This window comes from Camellia sinensis, chromosome 7 (genome assembly GCF_055761805.1).
Source record: "Camellia sinensis isolate YWXY chromosome 7, ASM5576180v1, whole genome shotgun sequence".
In the NCBI taxonomy this organism is placed as follows: Eukaryota; Viridiplantae; Streptophyta; class Magnoliopsida; order Ericales; family Theaceae; genus Camellia; species Camellia sinensis.
In genome coordinates, this window is record NC_138967.1 from 129,062,689 (window position 1) to 129,088,009 (window position 25,321).

Here is a 25,321-nt window from a genome sequence, read left to right on the forward strand (position 1 = left end):
AAACATATAGTTCATTATTTCAACTCTGTGTACCCATTTTCTACTCACCAGAAGCAATTTCCCTTATTACTCATATTCATTGCTAAATACAAGATTCCATGGATATTCAAATGGCATTATGGGATTGATGATAATATCATCATCCGCCAACACACAGTTAAATGGTGGGTTAAGTTCAATGTTCCCAGAATTCTTGAGATTGTTCAAGAGGAATTTCCACCTGATCAATGTGCTCCAACTCCTGCTCTTGCTCAAGCCCAGCAGAACCCAACTGCTGCATTTACTCAAGGAAGTCAGCCCAGTCTTCCTCCAGTCAACCTTGGAAGCCCCTCATCTAGTGGCTCCAAGCCCAAATCCTCCAAATCAAAGCCCAAAGCCATTGCTGCTCAGCCGGTTCAACCTAAGCCCAAATCAAAATCCACAGTCAAAGCAAAGCCCATTCCACCTCCTGTTCAGCCCAAAGGCAGATCCAAAGGTAAAGCCCAATCATCCAAAGAAGACATGATCCAGTTAGCCCATCAACTGTTAAATCAAGCTAAAGCTCAATCCACCGATTCAGACAGTTCAGACGATTCAGCTCAGATCCATTCCTCTGAAGAATCAACCAATCAGTATTCAGGACCCGAGTTTCAAGATGCTCAGGATCCATTCGTTTAATCAACTTTGGATTCCATATGGATACAAATTAGCTTCAATCAATACTCTTTTGAGAAAAGCTGCTAACTTGTATTTATATTGATTCCATAATTCACCAAAAGTGATGAATAGTAAAAGTTACTGTTCACTTTTACTGTTCACTATTCACTTAGTCGACTTTTGTTGAAAACTGTTCAAATATTCAATGAATCCACCGAAAGCAACCGACAGCATCTGCTTTTCGCATGCTCGGCCAGCTGCTTTCAGAAATCACATGTTTACTGTTTTGCTTTTTATTTTCTTTAAAATTGTAAATCAATTGTAAGCTCTCGGGCATTCGAAAATTTTCTTCTCCCTCATTGTTGTAAGAAAAAACAGAGTGTTTTGAGAGCCTTACCAGATTTCCCATTGTACTTAATTAAAGATCCTTGCAGTTCTTCGAATTGTAAGTTATTTTCCTTTAATAAAATGTTTTTAAATAACTGTGTGAATTTATTTTAAAAATAATTTATTGTGATTTATTGTGCTAGTTCTTATTTTGATTTCGTAAGCCATCGTTCTTCATATATATGCTGCCCATCGTTCTTCATATATATGCTGCTTCCGCTTATTATATATTTATTTATTTATATGATAAATATATAATTATATATTTGTATAATATATTAAACAATATATAAGTCACTCTACTTCAACCTATATATCCAAAACAGCTGTATAAATCATTTATGAAATATTTTGTATCAAGTGAGACCACTTTGTGATATGCCATTGCCTACTGAAGAAATGGTACTACAAACTTCAAACACACCTCAAAAAATCAACTTCCAAAATTTTGGTATTTGCATAACAACATAGAAATTGGCATGAGCAGTTTTGGAAATGAAAGGCAGTTGTACCAAATCTTGGTTATGAGTTGCATCTCAAGCCCTCTTTTTCCTACCCAATGCAAGGACTCCGGCATTCATTTTAGTCTGGCGAGAGCATCGTAACAAGCCACGCAGAATAGCTAAAATTGCAAAACCCAGGAAAGGTAAATACATCATCATCAACACATTTGTGATTCTGGAAGACAAGATCAGCTCCGCTAATACAGTAACCTGAAGCATGAATAAAATAAAGAAGAGATTCAAACACCAATTTCAAACTCTAATGTTTGCTAAATCTACTTTATTAATCATTATTACATTCATCCATGTCCTATAATTTGTAAAACAAAATTGAACCTTAAGCAAGATTTGATTGTAACTGAATACATCAAGATTCAGAAAAGGAGCATAATCAGTAATCTTTAATCACCAGTAACTGAGCTACATTAGTGACTTATCCAAATTTTAAATTTATGCAAAACCATAACCATGATGCACTCATTGGTAGGAGTTTGGACCTGCTGAAATGTAGGATTATGATATCTTTGTTCCTTGTTCAAAGCCACCATAAAATAATATAAATCATATAGTATATACATTTGAGCTTAAAATTCAAAGAAATGGCTAGCCATAAACCAGACTTTGCCAATTATTACATGCAAGTCATTGGAATTTAACAGAGATAAATGCATTTTCGCATCTTCATAATTGAAACAGCTATGGAAAGAGTGGCTTCTGCTTAAAAGTCTTGACTATATTCCACTTGCATATATAATCACTAAAACTTAAAACTTTAAAAAAAAAAAATAAAAAAAAATGCCCAATTAGTATCACTAGAATTATATACTAAATTTACTTTCATGATCAAGACATAAAGGCCCTACTTGGTAGAGTTGTGGGAAAGTGCTTATAGCTTATGCCTAAACAGCTTATAGCTTATAACTATGAACATAAGCTGACTTCTGACTTACAAATTAAGCATCTCCTGCCCCACTCAAAGAATAAGCTGATTTCTGACTTCCAAAAAGCTATAAGCTATAAGTTATAAGCTAAACCAAACACATCAAAATAACTTAAATTAAGCTGAAAGCTGAAATAAGCAGCTTTTAAGCTGCACCAAACAGGCACAAAGAAATCATTACAAAAGTTAAAAAAACATTAAATAAAATCTCAAGTTATCATATCAAGTAAAAGCTAATTCTCTCTTTCATTTTTTATAAAATCCAAACATAACATCTTCTTTACCAATTCTATTTTGTGAAATTTGTGAATTATTATTATTATTATTATTATTATTTTTTTTTGAGTCAAATGCTATGCTTCATACTATGCCAAAACAATACGACTAAAATGAGAGAGTGAAATCCACCTATTGAAATGCAATCTAATAAATTATACAAAATTTTCCCGAGAACCAAACAAAGAAATGAAAAGAAAAAGAAAAAAAACGAAAATACCATTCTAGTAAAAACTCCATAGACTAGGCAAGTAGAATTGAACCAAGGCTTCCCTCTCATAAGAATAGCATAGAGATTTGCAATGGCAAGTGGCCACTGGAAGAGAAGCTCGAGCCACATAAGGCCAACAAAGAAAGAAGGCTTTTCAATGAGCAAGTAATCACCGTACTTGCTTGTGAACCAAAGATTGAGGTCAACGAGGAAGTTTAGGAAGAACTTAGAAGGAAAGCTGTAACACCCTCAAAATAATACATAAAACCCATCATTCTTGACATGCTATAGTATAAAAGAAATAAACATCTTTCTATATATCAGAGTAGTTCTTACAAAAGTATTACATGTTGACATCAAAAGTAAACGTCCTATGGGCTTACAACTTTCCAAGCCAACACTTGGTCACAAGAAATGAGTACTAACTCATATACATATTAAGCCCTTGGCTTGAATTTACATGTAATACATCAAAAGAAAGTAAAGCAGCAAAAGTCTGTCCGCCTCTAGCCTCCCAAGCTATGTCCTTGGAGGTGGCATGCTACCTGTGCCTGAAAATGATGTCCCATAAAGGGTGAGCCACAGCCCAGTAGAAACATAATAAACCAGCTATAAATAATGACTAAAAGATTAGCAGTTGATAGATGGTCAACTCTTATACATCCATTCGTATCACATTACAATTCCATGTTACAATTCATTTCCTTTACTTATCAATCCATTCATATACGTGGCTCAGAACCTGGCCAGATAACTCGACAGAGATCACATCTCTAATTAACGATATTTTCAATTCGGGTGAGAGATCAACCCACAATAATAATCTTTTCATACTTCATAATAGATACACATTTTGGTACTGTAACAACCTCAAACAAAAATCACTTCCACACTTTACACATGATACACATTTTAGTGCTGTATCAAAACATGTAAAAACACTTCCATAATCCACAATTGATACACATTGTAGTGCTGTATCAACGTCACACAAACATCAGGTTTAGAGGTCCATCCCCCTTCTTCTCCTAAACCGTGGAGTACATCTCCTATCTCCTCCCACACACACAATGTATATATACACAGATCATATACATAATCAATCAATACATAAGGTTAATGTATTAATCCAAATGTCATATTCGATGACACATCCAATTGATTATTTTTAGTTTGCTTAATCATCATGCATTGTCTACAATAATCAAGACTATCTTCCACCGATAACCCAAAGCAGTTATTTCTAAACAGAAAATAAATGCACCACATGGATATATTATCAACATTTTGCCTAGGTGAGCGATTTAATGAATCCGACTACACCCTTTAATTTCATATCTTTCCAATTTGAATATTCTCAATTCAACTCCTCATTTCTCAAAATTAATTATACAAATTAATTTATCCAACTAATTAGGGCATTTTGCATAATTAACATAACAACCCTAAGGTTCCATTTTTCTCAATAGTTCAACATAAATTCTCATTTCTCTATGTCAAACATGCATATAGGTTTATATATAAAACCCCCATCTTTTGTAAAATTACACAATGGCTCAATCTTTTTCCAAAATTACACAACAACTCCCAACATATCAAAATGCTAAAATTAAAAGACAAAGCTCATAAGAAGGAGTAGGGTATCCCTACCTCGAAGTCTGAGCTCAAACGGAGATGAAGACCAAAAACCAACGTGCTCCAAATCCCAAGTTTTTCAGATTAAATCAAAGCCCAAGACACCCTCTATCTTTTTAACAAAGGACTAAGGGTAGAAACTCACTCTAGATAGATCAAACCTGAGAGAGAAGACAAGTATAGAGAGAGAGAGAGTCGGATCTAGGGTTTGCCAAAAGAAAGGAGATGAAAAAGTGATGTTTTCCCCCCTGCTGTCTGCTGATATAACACAGGCTTGCACGAGCGAAGACTTGGTTGCTCGAGCGACCAGACACAAAGAAATCTCGCTTGAGCGTAGAAAGCCTCGCTCGAGCCAACAATTTAAAGCTTCAGGTCAGCGACTCAGAAGCACGCTCGAGTGCAAGAATGCTCGCTCGAGCGAAGGAACCCAAAACATACACATCGCTCGCTCGAGCCAAGAAACACAGCTCTCAGGTCAAAAAGAGACGCAGACGCACGCTCGAGTGCGATACTTCTTGCTCGAGCCACCAGACACAAAAATCAACTCTCGCTCGAGTGAAGGAACCCTGGCTCGAGCGAAGGATCCAAAACACAGAGCTCGCTCGAGCGACAAAAGTCTTGCTTGAGCGAAGAACCAAAATTCTAGGCAGGAACCATTTGCTTCCAATCACTCCCAACCTGTAACAAACCTGCCCAACACATCCTATAACTCAGATACAAAGTATGAAAGGATGTAAACAAGATATAAACAACTGCTAACATCCACGCAACTAAGTCCGGATCACTGTACAACAAGGGGTAAAACCCGGAATTGCTATAACCTCCCCTCCTTAAAAAATTTCGTCCCCGAAATTAAGTGCAAGCTTTTAAAAGAATAAGTTTTTCTCTACTTTAAACAATGTTACTTTCAATATTCAATAACTCGACCCATCCCGGTCATTCCATTTCTTGTCAAGAGGCATTACATAACATATATTTCAACCTGCATTATCAACATGCATTCCCATTTCCATAACACATTCAATTTTCATGATATAATTCCATTTCTATAACACATTTAAAATATGCAATGTTATATCAAACTTCCAATTCAAGGCAAGTTCCAAAATACTTCCATTAAACCAAAACATAGACGATGTTTTACAACCTAAGATATATTCAATACTCTTAAGGTTCAATAATATAACAAATTATACAACATATGCTCAAATATCCACAAATAGGTCCGGATATTTCTCTCGGACCTCCACCTCACGTTTCCAAGTGGCTTCCTTCACTCCGTGATGTTTCCACAAAACTTTTATCAAAGGGATGGTCTTGCCTCGCAAAACTTGATCTCGCCTATCCAAGACCCGAACCGGTATCTCCTCATACGAAGCATCCTCGTCAACCTCTAAGTCGGTTCAATCTAATACATGCGATGGGTCCAGCTCATACTTCCGAAGCATAGTCACATGAAACACGTCATGGACTCCGGATAACTGCGGCGGCAAAGCTAAACGATAGGCAGCCTTGCCAATCCTCTCAAGGATCTCAAAAGGGCCAATAAACCGAGGGGACAACTTCCTACTTTTCCCAAACCTCATCAATCCCTGCCTAGGTGATATCTTTAGAAAGGCATGATCACCCATCTCAAATACCAAAGGTCTCCTCCTACGGTCGGCATAAGATTTCTGACGACTCTGGGCTGTAACAAGCCTCCTACGGATAAGCTCAACTTTCTCCGTCGTTTCCCTTACCAACTTCGGACCCAACAAAGGTGCATCACCCACCTCGGCCCAACAAACTGGAGACCTACACGGTCGGCCATACGAGGCCTCAAACGGTGCCATACCAATACTAGACTGAAAGCTGTTGTTGTAGGCAAACTCTACCAAGGGCAAGTGCCTCTCCCACGACCCACTAAAGTCAAGAACACAACCCCGAAGCATATCCTCATGGATCTGAATAGTACGCTCGGACTACCCGTCAGTTTGAGGATGATAAGCTATGCTAAAGGTCAACTTAGTGCCCAAGGCACTCTGCAAACTCTGCCACAACCTGGCAGTAAAACGAGGATCTCTATCTGAGACGATCGTCACTGGGACCCTGTGCAACCTCACTATGTCCCCAATATATAAATCGGCAAGATGATCTACCGAATCTCTCACGTGCATAGGGATAAAGTGCGCCGACTTTGTCAACCGGTCTACAACCTCCCAAATAGCATCACTACCCCACTGAGTCCTCGGAAGACCTACAACGAAGTCCATAGTGACATGCTCTTACTTCCACTCGGCAATAGGCAAGGGTTGTAACAAACCCGCTGGCCTCTGATGCTCGGCCTTCACTTGCTGACAAGTAAGGCACTTGGACACGAAAACTGCCACATCTCTCTTCATGCCCCTCCACCAAAACTGGCGACCTAAATCCCGATACATCTTAGTGCCTCCCGGATGCACCGCAAGACGTGAATGGTGAAACTCTCGGAGTACCTCCTCTCGGCAAGACTCCGGCACAAACAGACGGTCTCGGTATCTCACACTCAGGTCGGGATACACCGTCAAACCCTTCTCAACCTTCCCACTGGAGATCTTCTCTTGGAGGGAATCTACCTCAAGGTCATCTCTCTGTGCCTCTGACACTCGAGTCACAAGTGTAGGCTGCGCAACAGCAGAAAACAAGGTCGCAGCCTCAACGGATTCGCCCAGAAGCAAATCAAACTTGCCAAGCGCACCTAACATCTCCCACTCCCGGATGGCTATACAAGCTACATCACTAATGGGTTTCCTGCTAAGGGTGTCGGCCACAACATTGGCCTTCCCGGGATGATAATGCAACTCGAAGTCGTAATCCTCAATAAACTCCATCCACCTCCTCTGCCTCAAGTTCAAGTCTTTTTGTGTAAACAAATATTTCAGACTTTTATGATCCGAGAACACCTCAAATCTCTCACCATAAAGGTAGTGCCTCCAGATTTTCAAGGCAAAGATCACTACTGCTAACTCTAGGTCATGGGTAGGGTAATTCTTCTCGTGTATTTTCAGCTGACGTGAGCCATAGGCCACCACTTTCCCCTCTTGCATCAACACACAACCCAAACCCTCTCGTGAGGCATCACAATAGACTGCATAACCCAACCCTCTCTCCGGAATAATCAAGACCGGAGCGGTGGTCAATCTAACCTTCAACTCCTGGAACTACTTTTCACAGGTCTCACTCTATACGAACTTGACTACCTTCCGAGTCAATCTAGTCAACGGCGAAGCTAATTTGGAGAAATCCTTCACAAACCGGCGGTAATACCCTGCTAATCCCAGAAAACTGCGGATCTCAAATACACTCTTAGGCTGTGCCCAATCTTGCACTGCTTCCGTCTTGGATGTATCAACAGACACCCCTTCTCCAGAGGCCACATGGCCTAAGAACTTGACCTCTCCTAGTCAGAACTCACACTTCCCAAACTTGGCATATAGCCTATGGGTTCTAAGTAACTCGAGCACCACTCTCAAGTGCTCCTCGTGCTCCTCCTCTGAAGGTGAATAGATGAGAATGTCGTCCACAAAAATGACCACAAAGCGATCTAAGAATTCCCGGAATATCCGGTTCATCAAATCCATAAAGACTGCCGGTGCATTGGTGAGCCCAAATGGCATCACCAGAAACTCATAATGGCCATACCGCGTACGGAATGCCGTCTTCGGAATATCCTCCTCCCTGACCCTCAACTGGTGGTAACCCGATCTCAAGTCTATCTTGGAGAAACAACGGGACCCCTTCAACTGGTCAAACAGATCATTTATACGGGGCATAGGGTACTTATTCTTGATCGTAGCCCGATTCAACTTCCGGTAGTCGATACAAAGTCTCAAGGCACCATCTTTCTTTTTAGCAAAGAGGGCCGGTGCTCCCCACGACGAAACACTTGGGCGAATAAAGCCCTTATCCAACAATTCCTGGAGCTGAACCTTCAACTCAACTAAGTTGGCTGGGGCAAAACGATAAGGTGCCATAGAAATCGGCGCCGTGCCGGGCACTAGATCAATAGAGAACTCAATCTCTCGATGGGGTGAAAAACTAACAAGATCCTCGGGAAAGACATCCGAGTACTCACAAACTACTCTCGACAACACAGTCTAGGTCTCACCACACTCACCACTCAAAAAGCTAGCAAGTAGACCACTAAGCTCACTCCGCCCTCGCGGATCATACACCGGTGGCAATACACTACTAACCTGATCCCCTAGAAAATGGAAACAATCTCCACTCAAGGTACAAACTGTGACCCTCTGACGGTAGCAATCAATAACGGCCTGGTATGACGATAGCCAGTTCATACCCAAAATAACATCAAATCCCGACATAGGCATCACTACAAAAGGAAACGGAAGCCGACGATCGGCGACCTCTATATCACAACCTCTACATCCGTGTTTCAAAATCAACTCACCTCCAATAGGTGACACTACACAAATAGGAGATGCTAACTGTGCCAACTCCAATCCCAAAACAGATGCAAATACAGCAGATACAAAAGAATGAGATGCACCCGTATCGATCAATACACTAGCAATTGAGTTGCAAAACAAGAAAGTACCTCTCACAACTGATGGAGCAGGTACAAGATCCTGCGCGGTAACAGCATACACGCGCCCTGTAGGCCCTTGATCCACCTGCTCACCCCTCGGAGCATACGACTGCTGCACAGACTAGGACGACGAAGCTCCCGGATTGGCCCTCGAGGCCTGCACAGACTGAGCTGGCTGAAAACCCTGCGTCTGTCTAGAACCAGACGCTCCTGAAATGGCACTCAACTGTGGGAAAAACCTCTTCAGGTGCCCCGGCTGACCACACTGATAACAAGACAAAGGCTGGCCCCTGCCCTGACTCTGGCTCTGTGGTCTAGCTGAAGTTGAAGCAGCTCTCTGACCTCCTTCCTTCTATGGGCAAACCGAAGCCTTGTGGCCCAGCTGACCACACTTGTAACAGGTGAAATCTCCCTGACTGCCTCTCCCCGAGCCTGCACTCGGCACTGGAAAGGTCGATCTAGCAACACCACCCTGAGACTGCTGAGGGTTAGCACCCCTCTGTCCCCTGTCATCACCCTGACCATCCTGGCTCCTCTTGGAGCCTCTCTATCCCTCCTCCTCCTGCATCATGATCTCCATATGGGCTGCAGCATCAACCAAGCGCCCATAGTCTCGGATCATAGAACCCCCAACTCTTATCTTGAGGCTACGCCTCAGCTTCCGCTCAAACTCAACGCAACGGCGTTCCTCGGACGCCACAAGCTCAGGTGCAAACCTGGACAAGCTAGTAAAAGTAGCCTCAAACTCGGCCACAGAAAAACTCAACTGATTGAGCTGGCAAAACTGGTCTCTCAGCTTCTCTCTAACAGTTGGAGATAAGTACCTCTCCTGGAAAGCATCCACAAATGCCTCCCATGTGCCACCAATACGGCCCCTGATGAACTTCCACCATTGACCCGCATCCCCCTTAAGTTGGAAAGATGCCAAGGTCACTTTCAAAGCTCCATCCTAGATGCCAAGCGTCTCGAACGTCTTACTCATCTGCTCCAACCACTCATCAGCCTTCAGTGGCTCTTTCGGATCCCCAATAAACTCATCCGGATTAGACCAGAAGAACTCCCTCTTGAAGAAAGAAGGCCCCGCCTCAACAACTTGGGCCTGAACCTAGGCTTGCACTGGAGCGTGAACTAGATTCTCAGCTTGGAGAATACCCATAGACTCCCTCAAAGCATCTGCTATACCGCGGGCCAAGGCACCCAAGGCCTGTTGACCGAATGGCTCGGCCACATTGGCCTGGCCAACTCCGTCCTGCTGCACCGGGATATCATCCGGTAAAGGCATCTCCTGCCTACCACGCCTACCCCGTCTACCTCCACGTCCTCGTCCTCGTCCTCGTCCTCGTCCTCGTCCTGACATCCTAATAAAGGTAACGAAGAACATTAGCACATTCATAAATGTGCCAAAACTAAACACTCGCGTCCTAATGCATGGACAACTGTAATTCACTCCACGTAAGCACATAAACACATAAGCACTTATGAATTTCATTTCCGGATAATGATAGTCCCGAGGCGTTGCTAGAGTTCCGGTTACAAACAGCATTGATCAAGTGCTTTTCCAACAAGACTCCCAGAAATCCAAGGATCCAATCAACATCCTAGAAACTAAATCCCATACCCAAGCAGTCACATAAACATGTTATCAAATAAACACATAATGTCACACATAAGTCTCTAACAAGCGAGACAAACCCATTGTGATACTAATCACTTCCCACGTACCCAAAGTATTCAAACCCGGTACGCTTTGATACCAAGTTGTAACGCCCTCAAAATAATACATAAAACCCATCATTCTTGACATGCTACAGTATAAAAGAAATAAACATCTTTCTATATATTAGAGTAGTTCTTACAAAAGTATTACATGTTGACATCAAAAGTAAACGCCCTATGGGCTTACAACTTTCCAAGCCAACACTTGGTCACAAGAAATGAGTACTATCTCATATACATATTAAGCCCTTGGCTTGAATTTACATGTAATACATCAAAAGAAAGTAAAGCAGCAAAAGTCTGTCCGCCTCTAGCCTCCCAAGCTATGTCCTTGGAGGTGGCATGCTACCTGTGCCTGAAAATGATGTCCCATAAAGGGTGAGCCACAGCCCAGTAGAAACATAATAAACCAGCTATAAATAATGACTAAAAGATTAGCAGTTGATAGATGGTCAACACTTATATATCCATTCGTATCACATTACAATTCCATGTTACAATTCATTTCCTTTACTTATCAATCCATTCATATACGTGGCTCAGAACCTGGCCAGATAACTCGACAGAGATCACATCTTTAATTAACGATATTTTCAATTCGGGTGAGAGATCAACCCACAATAATAATCTTTTCATACTTCATAGATACACATTTTGGTACTGTAACAACCTCAAACAAAAATCACTTCCACACTTTACACATGATATACATTTTAGTGCTGTATCAAAACATGTAAAAACACTTCCATAATCCACAATTGATACACATTGTAGTGCTGTATCAACGTCACACAAACATCAGGTTTAGAGGTCCATCCCCCATCTTCCTCTAAACTGTGGAGTACATCTCCTATCTCCTCCCACACACACAATGTATATATACACAGATCATATACATAATCAATCAATACATAAGGTTAATGTATTAATCCAAATGTCATATTCGATGACACATCCAATTGATTAGTTTTAGTTTGCCTAATCATCATGCATTGTCTACAACAATCAAGACTATCCTCCACCGATAGCCCAAAGCAGTTATTTCTAAACAGAAAATAAATGCACCACATGGATATATTATCAACATTTTGCCTAGCCCAAGAAACACAGCTCTCAGGTCAAAAAGAGACGCAGACGCACGCTCGAGCACAATACTTCTCGCTCGAGCCACCAGACACAAAACTCAACTCTCGCTCGAGCGAAGGATCTAAAACACAGAGCTCGCTCGAGTGACAAAAGTCTCGCTTGAGCGAAGAACCAAAATTCTGGGCAGCAACCATTTGCTCCCAATTACTCCCAACCTGTAACAAACCTACCCAACACATCCTATAACTCAAATACAAAGTATGAAAGGACGTAAACAAGATATAAACAACTGCTAACATCCACGAAACTAAGTCCGGATCACTGTACAACAAGGGGTAAAACCCGGAATCGCTATAAAAGCACACTTGTGCGTCGAAAGCTGGAGCTGCTAAAATCAACACCAAGAAGAAGAAAAACAGAACTGCATCTATTAGCTTAATCATAACCCCCATCTCTGTCTCTCTCTGGTTTTTGTTTTCTGGTTTTTGATGTGAAGATTAAGTTTATTGTCATGTTATATAGGAGGAAGAGGGGATCTTGGTCTTTGAAAGTTGAATAGAGTTCTTTATGTTAGTAAAATAAAATAGAGATATTTACCAATATATCACACTCCATAAATAAGTACTTGAATTAGTTTTAAATTTTTTTTATTAATCTATTAAAGCATATTAGTAAAATGTTTCTTTTTGTGTGGTCTGATATTTTATTTTGATAGTGTTTTGATAGACAGTTATGCTCTTTTATTAATGTGATAGGTATTATGTGATATTTCAACGTGACAGATATTAATATGACACTCTAACGATGTGACACTCCAAAAAAAATTAAAAACTCACAATGCACTTTTTTTAAATGTGACAACGCGGTGGGTATGATGTGACACTTCAAAATTTTTACTCAAAAAAAAAATAATAATAACACCTTATTGTACTTTTTTCAAATGTGACAATGTGGCATATATGATGTGACAATTCAAAAAAATAAATAATAACTCCTTAGTATACTTTTTTCAAACGTGACAACCTGACTGGTATGATGTAACACTTCAAAAAAATTTAAAAACTCCTTTGCATACTTTTCTGAAACGTGACAACGTGACAGATATGATGTGACACTCTACTTTTTTCAAACGTGATAACATGATATGTATGATATGATACATCAAAAAAAATAATAACTACTTAGTGTAATTTTTTTCAAACGTGACAACAGGATAGGTATGATGTGACGCTTCAAAAAAAAATAAAAACTCCTTAGTGTATTTTTCTCAAACGTGACAACGTGACAGGTATGATGTGACACTCTAAAAAAAATTAAAAACTCCTTAGTGTACTTTTCCTAAACGTGACATGTGACACTCCAACGTGGCGGGTATAATGTAACACTTTAAAAAAATTGAAAACTCTTTGTATATTTTTTCTAAATGTGATACTCTAACGTGACGGGTATGATGTGACACTAAAAAAGTCTTTAGTGTACTTTTTTCAAATATGATACTCTAATATGATGGGTAAATGAGTTATACACATCCAAAAGGATTAAATGAATCACAAGAAAAAAATATGAAAGTATATGAATTACAAGTCCACAATATAAAATTCAATGAATAAAGTACAATACATTTTTTTTTTTTTTTTTTTTTTAAGATAGGCATAAAATGTACTTGTTTACTACTCCCTCCATCCCAAAATAATGGTCCCTTTTGGGGAATCCAACTTTTTTTGGTAGTACAATTATTGCACTTTAAAAAAGTTAATTTTCCAAAATTATCCTTTGATAGTACATTTTTTGGAGAATATCAATGTCATAATTGTACTTTTTATATTGTTTATGAATTTAAAAGAAGGGCAAAATAATAAATTTATATTATTTTTGTACTTGATTGTCACGACCCCATTCCGCCCCTAGTAGAATGGTGCCGTGATGGCCAGTAATCCGAGATTACCGAAGGCCAACTTTCAAAATTCACACACAAACAGAGTATACGTATGGGGCTTACAAATGCGGAAGCAATAAATTCAAAGCTAGGTAGTCCATAAGAGCAGTGCATAAGTTAAATGGAATGGCATACATCATTACATAGCTTTAATACAACAAAATGAAGTACAAAAATACATCTTGACCAAAAGGCTTCTCAGCCATCAAATACAAGAATACAATGAAATACAACCAAGAAGCATAATCTTCAAGATGCTGCAAAAGTGCAAAATCCAATACAAATGGCAAGTACATCTAGGCGTCGCCGCCGTCCTGCTCGTCACCTACATATATATGGAGAGGGGTGAGCTTGGATACTCAGTGAATGGTATAAATAATAAAGGGGTTTGCATGAATGATATCCGAAATCTTTATCAAATCAAGGCACATCACATCTTGTACAAAATCCAAGGGCAAAACAAGTTTATCTAACAATCTTTCAAGTCTCAATAATTTAAGTCTTTCAAGGCTCTCAAGTTTCAAGGGGTGACATTAACAGAGGTTGTGCTACAAATGCTTATAGTCCCCTAGCACGTACGGACTTTTCAAGATTGTGCTACAAATGCTTATAGTCCCCTAGCACGACGGACTTTTCAAGATTGTGCTACAAATGCTTATAGTTCCCTAGCACGTACGGACTTTTCAAGATTGTGCTACAAATGCTTATAGTCCCCTAGTACATACGGACTTTTCAAGATTGTGCTACAAATGCTTATAGTCCCCTAGCACGTACGGACTTTTCAAGATTGTCATTCAAAACAAGGCTAATACTTTATATACAAAATAGGGATCATCATTCATGCTTCACAAAATACTTTTCCAAAAGAAGCAAGGCAAAACTTTATCAAAACTTAATACCATAACTTTATTAAAAATACCACTCACATAGCTCTTCAGACGTCGGGGTCAAGGCAAGTCCAAGTCTTACAAACACATGGTAAAGTCTGTTGAATGCACTTTCAAACAAGTTCACATGCATACAGATGATCTCGGCATCCTTCAAAACCAAGCTAAATCAAAACAAAACACTGTTTCTCATCTCGGGAAAACATGCTGGGCGACTACCAGGTCTAGGCTGAGGTCCCACACCTCCTTGCCGAGGTGTTGCCTCGATGGCCACATTCAAGGAAATGAAATCGGGAAAATCTGGGTTTTCCTCTCTTGAAGAACATGTCGAACATAAAGAACATGAACATGAGGAAGATGAATGCAAGATCATAATTTGCTATTACAAAATCTGAGATTTCATGCGATGAATTCAAAAACATGGACCTGGGTACCCATATTCGAGGATCTTGCGAGAACGAACACAAAACATGAATCTTAAGGCAAACTTTCAGATCAAATAAGACTTTTTCTTCAAAAACACATGAACACTATCTTCTCTTTCTAAAACCAACTTTAAACCAATGCATAACATGCAAAACAGGTTCGATTGTGCAATGCAGCTAGTTAAACATAAGGAACAGCAAAAGTAAATTAAGAATCTAACGTCAATACGCGAATCTAACAGTTTGATCTCTAGGAATCAAGCTCAAAAGCCCACTCTCTCACTCTAAAACTTCTTCTTCTTTTTCTAGAGCTTCTCTCTCCTCACAAACAAAGACATATAGCAAAATGATACATTTCTAGGTCTGCTGGCTGACTTAACACTCAGCTGGGACACGTGGCACTACCGGGTTGGTTCTCCTCAAAGGTGGCTGAGTGAAAAGACAAGACTATGACAAAGTGTGTTCAACAAGCAAGATGGCATGGGCACTCTGGCGGGTAATGATCTCGGCTAATAACAAGACATCGGCAAGTAGGGGAACAATGATCTCGGCTAGGAAGGACAACACTTGACTAAGCTGTGCCACACCTTGGTCTAGGTCACACCACTCCAGGACAAGATCACTTAGGTGAAAAGGTAACATCTCGGCCTTGGTGATGAACACCTCGGCCTAGATAATGACATCTCGACCAATATGTCAGGGCGAAGGTGGAGGTCAAACAAAGTGGTTGCAAGGAAGTTCTAGACTAAAGATGACCTCGGCTAAACTCACACCAAGCAAGGTACAAAACATGCGAGAAACACTTAAGCAAGACGAATTAAGGTTTGCAAAGATGCAACATATCAAGACAAGATCATGTAATATATATACAAGCATGATTAGGGTAGAGTGAGGGTTGTTACATTGATTTTTGAAGAGGGACTAATATTTTGGGACAATGAAAAATGTAGTAAGGGATTAATATTTTGGGACGGAGGGAGTATTTATTTCTATAATGAAAAATGCATATTATATAAATAAGGAGAAATTCTAGTATACATATTTATACCATATACACTCTTAAGTTATGTCATTTTTTTTGAGTTATTATTAATTTTTTTTCTTTAATTATTACTTATGAGATTTTTTATTATGCCTCATGCGTTGTTTAGTTATGACTTTATTTTCTTATGTTATGACTCAGAAAGTATGAAATTATATAATTTTCTTTTTTAGTTATAAGGTACATGTAATGCCCTCAAAATAAAAGCATAAATCAGTCATAGGAACATAGAATATGTATTCATTCATCAGAGTATTCTTTACAAAAAGTATTACATGTTGACAACAAAAGTAAATGCCTTACGGGCTTACAAACTTTCCAAGTCAACACTTAGTTACAACAAAAGAGAGTTCTAACTCTTAACATGTTAAGCCCTTGGCTTGAATTACATGTAATACAAAAAGGTAACAACAAAAATAAGCCTTCAACTTCTAAACCTCCCAAGCTACATCCTTGGAGGCAGCATATCACTTGTACCTAAAAATGATGTCCCATATAGGGTGAGCCAAAGCCCAGTAGAGATATGCTAAACATAACATGAGAATTAACTAAAACATTAGCATTCGATAAATGTTTAACACATACGATATAGGTATTACATTTCCATAACCAGCCAACCTTTATATCATGATAAGATCAATTTCCATTATCTATCTGAGTCATTTCATTGACATATTCCAATGTTATCCAAACAGTTTAAACAAAATGAGACTACAACTCATATATCAATACTTCAATAGCAAAGATCATTCAGCACTTCTATTCACATGCCATTTTACGGATCTACGTCTGAGGGAACCGGCACCCAAATATATGAAAGATTTCGGGACTTGCATCCTGGACACTCCGGCCAACTTAATTATCCATGGAGTCCATCCCCTATCACCTCCCAAACAATGGAGTACATCTCCTATCTCCCCCCACACAATATACATATACAATGTATTTAAACACAAAGCCATATACAATGACCCAATAGTTCACATATTCAATGTGTTAATTCCACCGTCGCATTCAATGACATAATCCAATTGATTAGTTTTAGTTTACCTAATCATCATGAAGTGTCTACAACAATCAAGACTATCCTCCACCGATAGCCCAAAACAGTTATTTCTAAACAGATAAATAAATCTATCAAATAGATAATTTATTTCATTTTCCACCAGTGAGTGATTTATTGATCCAACTACACCATTCAACCACAATTCCATCTAATTTCATGATTTCCAAATCAATTTCATATTCCCACAATTTACCAAATTAATTATACAAATTAATTATTTAAACTTAATTAGGGCATTTTTCCCATTTTCTCAAACTTTAACTCTAAGGCTCAATTTCACCAATCAAACCCATAAATCCCCATTATCAAGACCTCATATGCACATGGAGCTTACAATCACAAAACCCCTCTTTTAAATATTACAAATCACAAACCTGAACTTTCCAAAATTTCCTTAACTCACCATTTATACAAAATGACCAAAATTTATGTTAAAACTCATGAAAAGGAGTAGTATATCCCTATCTCAAATGGAGAGACTCAAAGGAGAAAGAGAGAAAATTCGAAGATGCTCCAAACACAAGCTTTTTCGGATCAAAGTGAAGCCCACACCAAGCTCTACCTTTCTTATAAAGAGACTAGGGAAGAAGACCACTAGAACTAGGTGTATTTGTAGAGAGAGAGAGAGTGTATATAGAGAGAGAGAAAGCAGGATCTAGGGTTTGAATGAAAGAGATGGTGAAAAAGTGATGTATAACCCGCTGCTGCCAACTGATATATTCGAAGCTCGCTCGAGCAAAGAAGTAGTCGCTCGAGCGACCAGACACAAAGGAACCTCGCTCAAGCGCAAGAAGCGTCACTCGAGCGAACAATGCGAAGCTTCAGGTTTGCAACACAGACGCACGCTCGAGCGCAAGAGTTCTCGCTCGAGCGAAGAAACACAAAACATAGAGCTCGCTCGCTCGAGCGACAAAATCCTCGCTCGAGCGAAGAATACAAACCTTCAGGTTTTTCACAGACGTAGACGCACGCTCGAGCGCAAGACTGCTCGCTCGAGCGAAGGGACACAATACACAAAGCTCGCTCGAGTGCACAAACCCTCAGCAGAAACCCAAGGCTTGCTCGAGCGCAAAAAGCCTCGCTCGAGCGAAGATGCCAGATTCTGGACAGTAACCATTTGTTCTAACTCTCAACCAACCTGTTTCAAACTTAACCAATACATCCTAAAACTCAAATACAAGGAATTAAAGGATAGAAAAGAGGTAAAGACAACAACAATCAATCAAGGAACCCGAGTTCGGAATACAATATATGAAGAGAGAAAACCGGGATTGCTATAAGACATATGGTATGCACCATTTGAAAGGTGTGTACCATAATCTTTCACATATATAAGAGACATTTATTTATAAATCCCTCTTCACTTATTTATGTTTCACTTAATACAAATTATTTTCTTATATTCCAATAAATTATATGGGTGATATAGTTATCAAAATACCTTTAATAATAACAGGGCGAACCGCACATTAATATTCATATTGATAGTGTGAATATTCTGTGATGTAATCATTCACATTATTAAATATGAATGTTTATATCACCAAATTACTAAGGGTTCAAAAAAATATTTGCAAAGATAAAATTATTCATAAAATACCTTAAATATAAGAATTAAGATTTAATAGATCAAATGTCTAAATAATAGAATTTATTGAAATATAATAATATATCATGGACTAATTAAAATGCAAAAGTATATTTCCTAATAAATTTTCTTTTCTTTTATAATATCCCAAGAATACTTAATCCATTAACCTACATGACCCAAATCAGTTGGGAAGGTGAACGAATATGTAGTTTAAATATTGGATAAATTATATTTTACTATAGTATTACTTAGAATTTGTTTGGCACGTGCTAAAATAGTGCATACTATTTTAAAATATTATTTTATTTAGGTCATAATCATTTTATTTGGATCACATCGTTTCTATACCACATTACTTCAATCTTAATTCATATTTTATATTTTTTCGTGAAAGGTCAAAAAAAGATATTAATCTAACTTCCCAAACAACCCCTTAATATTAGTTTACACCACTTAATTAAAAAATGCTAAATAAAAATACTATTTGTAAATCCTGATAAAAGTAAAATAAATATCAAAGAGTCCTCTTAAATTTTAATAATATAATAGACTTAATAAACCGTTTTAAAACTTTTTTGTACTCCTATCAATTGTAACAATAACAAATATTACTTAACACATGTTTTGCGTGGTCAAGGGTCTGGCTTTTATACCAATAGAAAAGGGAATAAGAAAGTTAAAGAGAAATGAGTGCAACTACATAAAATAAACAAAAAATAAAAAAATAAAAAAAACAAATGATTTTATTTAGGATAATTTATGGTGACCCACCTAAAAATTTAATAAAATTGTAAAAACCTATCTTGAAATTTTAGAAATAACAAAAACCTTCAGTGTTATCAAACTAAAACGGTTAACATAACATATATATATATATATATATATATATTATAATTTTAACCTTGATTTTTCCTTTTCTTATTCTAGAAACAGTCATATTACAAATTTAAAATTTACTATTTAGAAATTACTCAGAATCATCATCTTGTGGTATAAATTTATTCTAACGTGGACTCTACATCTCACAAATTTCATCTTAATCACACAATCTCTTTCGGAATAAATTCGGAATAGTTAATGTGGGGTTCATAACATTTTTCTTCTAAAAATATTAACTCCACATCTCATCTTGCTCACCTAGAACGTTGACAAACAACACCTCTTCATTTTGTTCTAAATTCATTTTTTGGCAAATTACTCGCAAGTCCTCTTTGAAAGAGTTGTACTCTATTTAATCACAAAACCTTTTGGATAGACCCAAAGGTCCTGCACCTTCCTTCTTCTCTTTATCTCTCTTTATGACATTTGATGATCGATGACCACGCCTTCCTTCTTCTCTTTCTCTTTCTGATATACAATCACCGACGACCGACAACCATCATCGATTGGGGTTCATTAGCAACCATTAACCACCGACTCCTTACTTCGCTCTCACCGATGGTGAAGGAGATGAGTTTCTAGCAAAGAAAATGAGTAGATCTACTCAAATCTAATGTAGATCTACATCAGATTTGGCTAAATCTAAACTAAAAATAGTTGTCGGAGTACAATCCTCTTTCTACATATGTCTCTTTCTCCTTCGATCTCTTATTTATTTATTTTTTCTCTGCTACACACTTTTCTTTTTTTATTTTAATGGAGAAAATTTTCAAGTTCTAAACAAATTGTTTTCAAGTTTTAATTACAGGCGGTGAAAATTGTAAAATTTTTCGATTTTAATTTTTTTTGGTGCTAAAATGTAATATTTTTTAAAACTGTAAAATTTTACAATTTTATAACATACTTTACAATAAGATTTTGCAATTTCATAAATTGCTTTTACTATAAGATTTTACAGTTTTATAACATACTTTTCAGTTTGATTAACAAGGATAAATACTTAATAGAATCATGCTTTGAAATTGTAACAATTTTACAGTTTCAAAACTTACTTTCAGTTTGATCAATATTGGAGATTATTTGTTTAAACCCTACAAAAATTGAAAAATAATGTATTTTTTTTTTCTCATTGTTGTTGTTTGCTGTTGTTACGTTTTTCTCCCTTTCAGTTTATTAATATTTATTACATTTTGTTATCTTTTTTCGTTCTAATTTCTCTATTTATTCTTCTTTCTTTTTTCTTTTTTTTTTCTAGACAATATTCTGAACATTCTGGTGAGTCTTCAACGATATTCTTGATGTCCAGCAAACATTCTAGACATTTCGGCAACTTTCAATGACATTCAGAAATTTTTGACGATACTCCGACGACTTCCTAGTAATGTTGAACATTTCGACGAGTCTTCGTTGACTGTATGACGGAAGTCCAATGGTGATGAGATGTAGCAGCGTCTTTATATTTTTTTCATTTTTTTTTGATAATAATTAAAATTATGTAAGACTAATTGGTGCTATTATTTTATTTTAAGATTATATAAATTTTGAACTTTATATATGAAACCTACTGATAAAGAGCTTTTTTTTTCCCCCCCTCTCTCTCTCTCTAATTTGGTAGCCTGTGACTTCAATTTCTCTTTCTCAGCCACACCTCCAATCTCAAACCTACAAATTCAAATCAAACAACAAACCCTTACAACCAGACCACCACTAAAAGCAAAGAAGAGAAAAGTGAAAGTCATGGTTTTGGTTCATGACTCTAGACAATGGTGGCAAAAATGAATCCGTCCACTAGTCCTCCATTTGATCTGAGGTCTTTCGCATCCTCAAAGAGGGTGATGTCACAGGTGTTAAATTTTGTCAATTTCATCCCTAAATACTGTTCTATGTTTAGATAAGAACATTGTTGGAGATACCAACAAAATTACCTAAAAAATTACATACTACATACAGGAAGTATGACCTATATGGTGCGTCGTTTATTCGATAATTTTGTTGGAACACAAATCATTTCTCTTCAGGTAACTCCAAACTTGAAGGCCAAAGCAATCATATGTATATTTTATCAAAAACACTATTTATCATATGTAATTTATAATTAAAGAAGAAAATGACACAATTATATATTTTTTGAGTCATAATTTAAAAAAAGAAAAAGAAAAAGAAAAACATATAACTAAACATCACATGAGATATAACCAAAAATCTTATGAGTCATAATTAAAGAAGAAAGTTGGTCATAACGAAAAAAAAATAACATAACTAGAGGTGCATATAATACACCCCTTTCAAAGGTTGTGTATAATAGAATTTCCCATTTATCTAGTGTAGCTATATGGGATGTTAAAATATATATATATATATAGTCATATGGGCAAATTATTATTAGACGGAGTTGAGTAAAAAAAAAAAAAAAAAAAAGGGTCCAAACGTATTGTTCTTCTAGTCCACTTTGATTTTTTATTATTAATTTTTTGGGCAAATTTCATTTTACCCCTATGGTTTGAGCCATATGTCGTTTATCCCTTAACGTTTAGAAATGACCACATAACCCTCACGTGATTTGTGAATTGAAATGCACCGTTAACATTCCATCTAAGTTAACAGTACATAAGTGTGAAACACGTGGCATATAGCGATCCCAGTTTTTCCTTAATTGTTTAACAGTATTCCGGACGTCGGTTTTGCGGAGTTGGTTGTTGTATATGTCATGTTTTCATCCTTTAATTCCTTATGTTTGAGTTTTAGGATGTCTTGGCGTGTTTCGAACAGGTTGGTTGAGCTTTCGTCCCATTCCTTGTTGCCCAGATTTTTGGTGGTCCGCTCGAGCGGGTCCCTTTGCGCTCGAGCGGAGTTTACACACTTGCAGCATATTGTGCCTCTGCAAAACTTCTGCAGGTGCATTTTTCTCGCTCGAGCGGATTCCCTTACGCTCGAGCGGGCCTCTTGGCACTCGAGCGGGTGTTCTAGTCTACAAAAGTACTGGAAGAGTGTAATCTACGCTCGAGCGGCTTTTTTTTTGCGCTCAAGCGGGTGTATTTTGTTTTTGTCTCTTGGCGCTCGAGCGGGTTCAGTTTTTTGTGCTTGACGCTCGAGCGTCCTATTTTCCGCTCGAGCGGACTAGTCATATATCAGATGGCAGCTGGGTGATTTTGAATCACTTTTCACATTTCCTTTCTCTCTCTTACTTTCCTAAACCGTCTTTTGAGAGCTCATCTCTCTAGAAAATACCTTCTCTCTAGGGATTGATCTAGCTTGAGTGATCTACTCCCTTAGTGTCTTTGCAAAAAGTGTAGAGCTTGGTGTGGGCTTCCGATCAATTCGAGAATTTCTTGATTTGGAGCATATTCGAGTTTCTCACCTTCATCTTTGGGTTTCATCTTTTGAGGTAGGGATTCCTACTCATTTTTATGTGCTTTAACCTAAATATTGAGCTTTTTGTATAAATGGTTTGATTTGGGAGGTTAGGGTTTGTAATGTGTTATGTTGAAAAGAGGGGTTTTGTTCTTTGATTCAAACATGTGTGTTTTGGGTGTAAAATGGGAGGTTATTGTTATTGTTGATAATATTTGGACCTTGGGTCAATATTGAGAAAATGGGAGAAAATGCCATCTTTGGGCATATTTGGGTCATTAGTGTAATTAACGACAAATGTTACGGAAATATGAAATCGAGTTGGAAATAATGAAATTGGCTCATTATGAGATAGAATGGTGGAGTTGGATTTATTAATCGCTCACTTTGAAAATATTGAAATTATATATCTGTTAAGGCATTTATTATCTGTATAGAAATAACTGCTTTGGGCTATCGGTGGAGGATAGTCTTGATTGTTGTAGACAATGCATGATGATTAGGCAAACTAAAACTAATCAAGTAAATATGTCATCGGATATGACGGTTAGGATAATACATCAAATTTGTGTATTGATCGATTATGTATATGATACGTGTTTATATACATTGTGTTATATGGGAGGAGAAAGGGGATGTACTCCACGGTTTGGGAGGAATTAAGGGATGGACTCCTAAACCGGATGTTATGTGGGAGGAGATAGGGGATGGACTCCATTGATACAGCAAATATGTGTATCTATCGAAGTGTTCATACAGCAAGTGTGTATCTATTGAAGTGTTGATACAGCAAATACGTGTATCTATTGTAAAGTATAGAAGTGTTTGAATGTGATATGGATACAGCAAATATGTGTATCTCTTGTGAATTATGGAAGTGTTTAATTTGAGTTGTTATCTCAATCGAAATTGGAGCATTATTGATATGAGTTATAATCTCATTTAAAGTATATGGCCAGGTTCTGAGCCAGGGTTATGAATTTGGAAATTGGTTAGGAAATGGAAAATGGAATGAAACATGGACACATTTGTCATGTAACTGAAATGGATTATAAATTGACTTATGTGAGTTAGACATTTATGAAATGTTAATGTTTTAGTTATTGCCCATGTTATGTTTAGCATATCTCTACTAGGCGTTGGTTCACCCTATATGGGACATCATTTTTAGGCGCAGGCATTGTGCCGCCTCTGAGATCTTAGGTTGGATGGCAGTGGGAGTTGAAGACTCCTCTTGTTTATTTTGTTGTATTACATGTATATCAAGCCAAGGGCTTATTTTGTGTAGAGTTAGTACTCTCCTTTTGTAACCAAGTGTTGACTTGGAAAGTAGTAAGCCTATAGGGCATTTACTTTTGTTGTCAACATGTAATACATTTTGTAATGAATACTCTGATGAAATGTAATTATGCTTTATCCTCGTTTGTCTAAGCATGTCAAGAATGTATGATAAATGGGTTTATTTTGAGGACGTTACAACTTTGTATCAGAGTGTACCAGGTTTGAATACGTTGGGTACATGGGAAGTGATTAGTATCACAATGGGTTTGTCTCGCTTATTAGAGACTTATGTGTAATGTCATGTGCTTATGTGATAACATGTTTATGTGACTATATGGGTATGGGATTTAGTTTCTAGGATGTTGATTGGATCCTTGGGTTTCTGTGAGTCTTGTTGGAAAAGCACTTGATCAATGCGGTTTCTAACCGGAACTCTAGTAACGCCTCGGGACTATCATTATCCGGAAATGAAATTCGTAAGTGCTTATGTGATTATGTGCTTACGTGGAGTGAATTACAGTTGTCCATTGCTTTAGGACACGAGTGTTATAGCTTCGGCATATTTATGAATGTGCTAATGTTCTTCGTTACCTTTATTAGGATGTCAGGACGAGGACGAGGCAGGCATGGCAGGCGTGGTAGGCAGGAGATGCCTTTATCGGATGATATTCCGACACAACAGGAGGGTGTTGGTCAGGCCAATGTGGCCGAACCAGTGGGTCAACAGGCCATGGGTGCGTTAGCCCGCGAGATAGCAGGAGCCATGAGGGACTCCATAGGCATTCTCAGAGCCGAGAATCCAGTTCAGGCCCAGGTTGTTGATGAAGGGCCTTCCTTTCTGAAGAAGGAGTTCTTTTGGTCTAATCCGGATGAGTTTATTAGGGATCCTAAGCAGCCACTTAAGGC

At 37.9% G+C, this 25,321-nt stretch overlaps 1 protein-coding gene across 1 annotated transcript; it reads right to left on the minus strand.

Annotated features, from left to right (window-relative positions):
* Positions 1-1,559: 1,559 nt before the first annotated feature.
* On the minus strand, positions 1,560-12,409 carry LOC145796092 (uncharacterized). The gene is made up of 4 exons (XM_082881096.1): positions 12,321-12,409; positions 11,282-11,284; positions 2,963-3,191; positions 1,560-1,736 (listed from the first exon to the last, which is right to left on the minus strand). Exons 1-4 carry the CDS (start codon positions 12,407-12,409, stop codon positions 1,560-1,562), a joined length of 498 nt encoding a protein of 165 aa, XP_082737222.1.
* Positions 12,410-25,321: the final 12,912 nt, after the last annotated feature.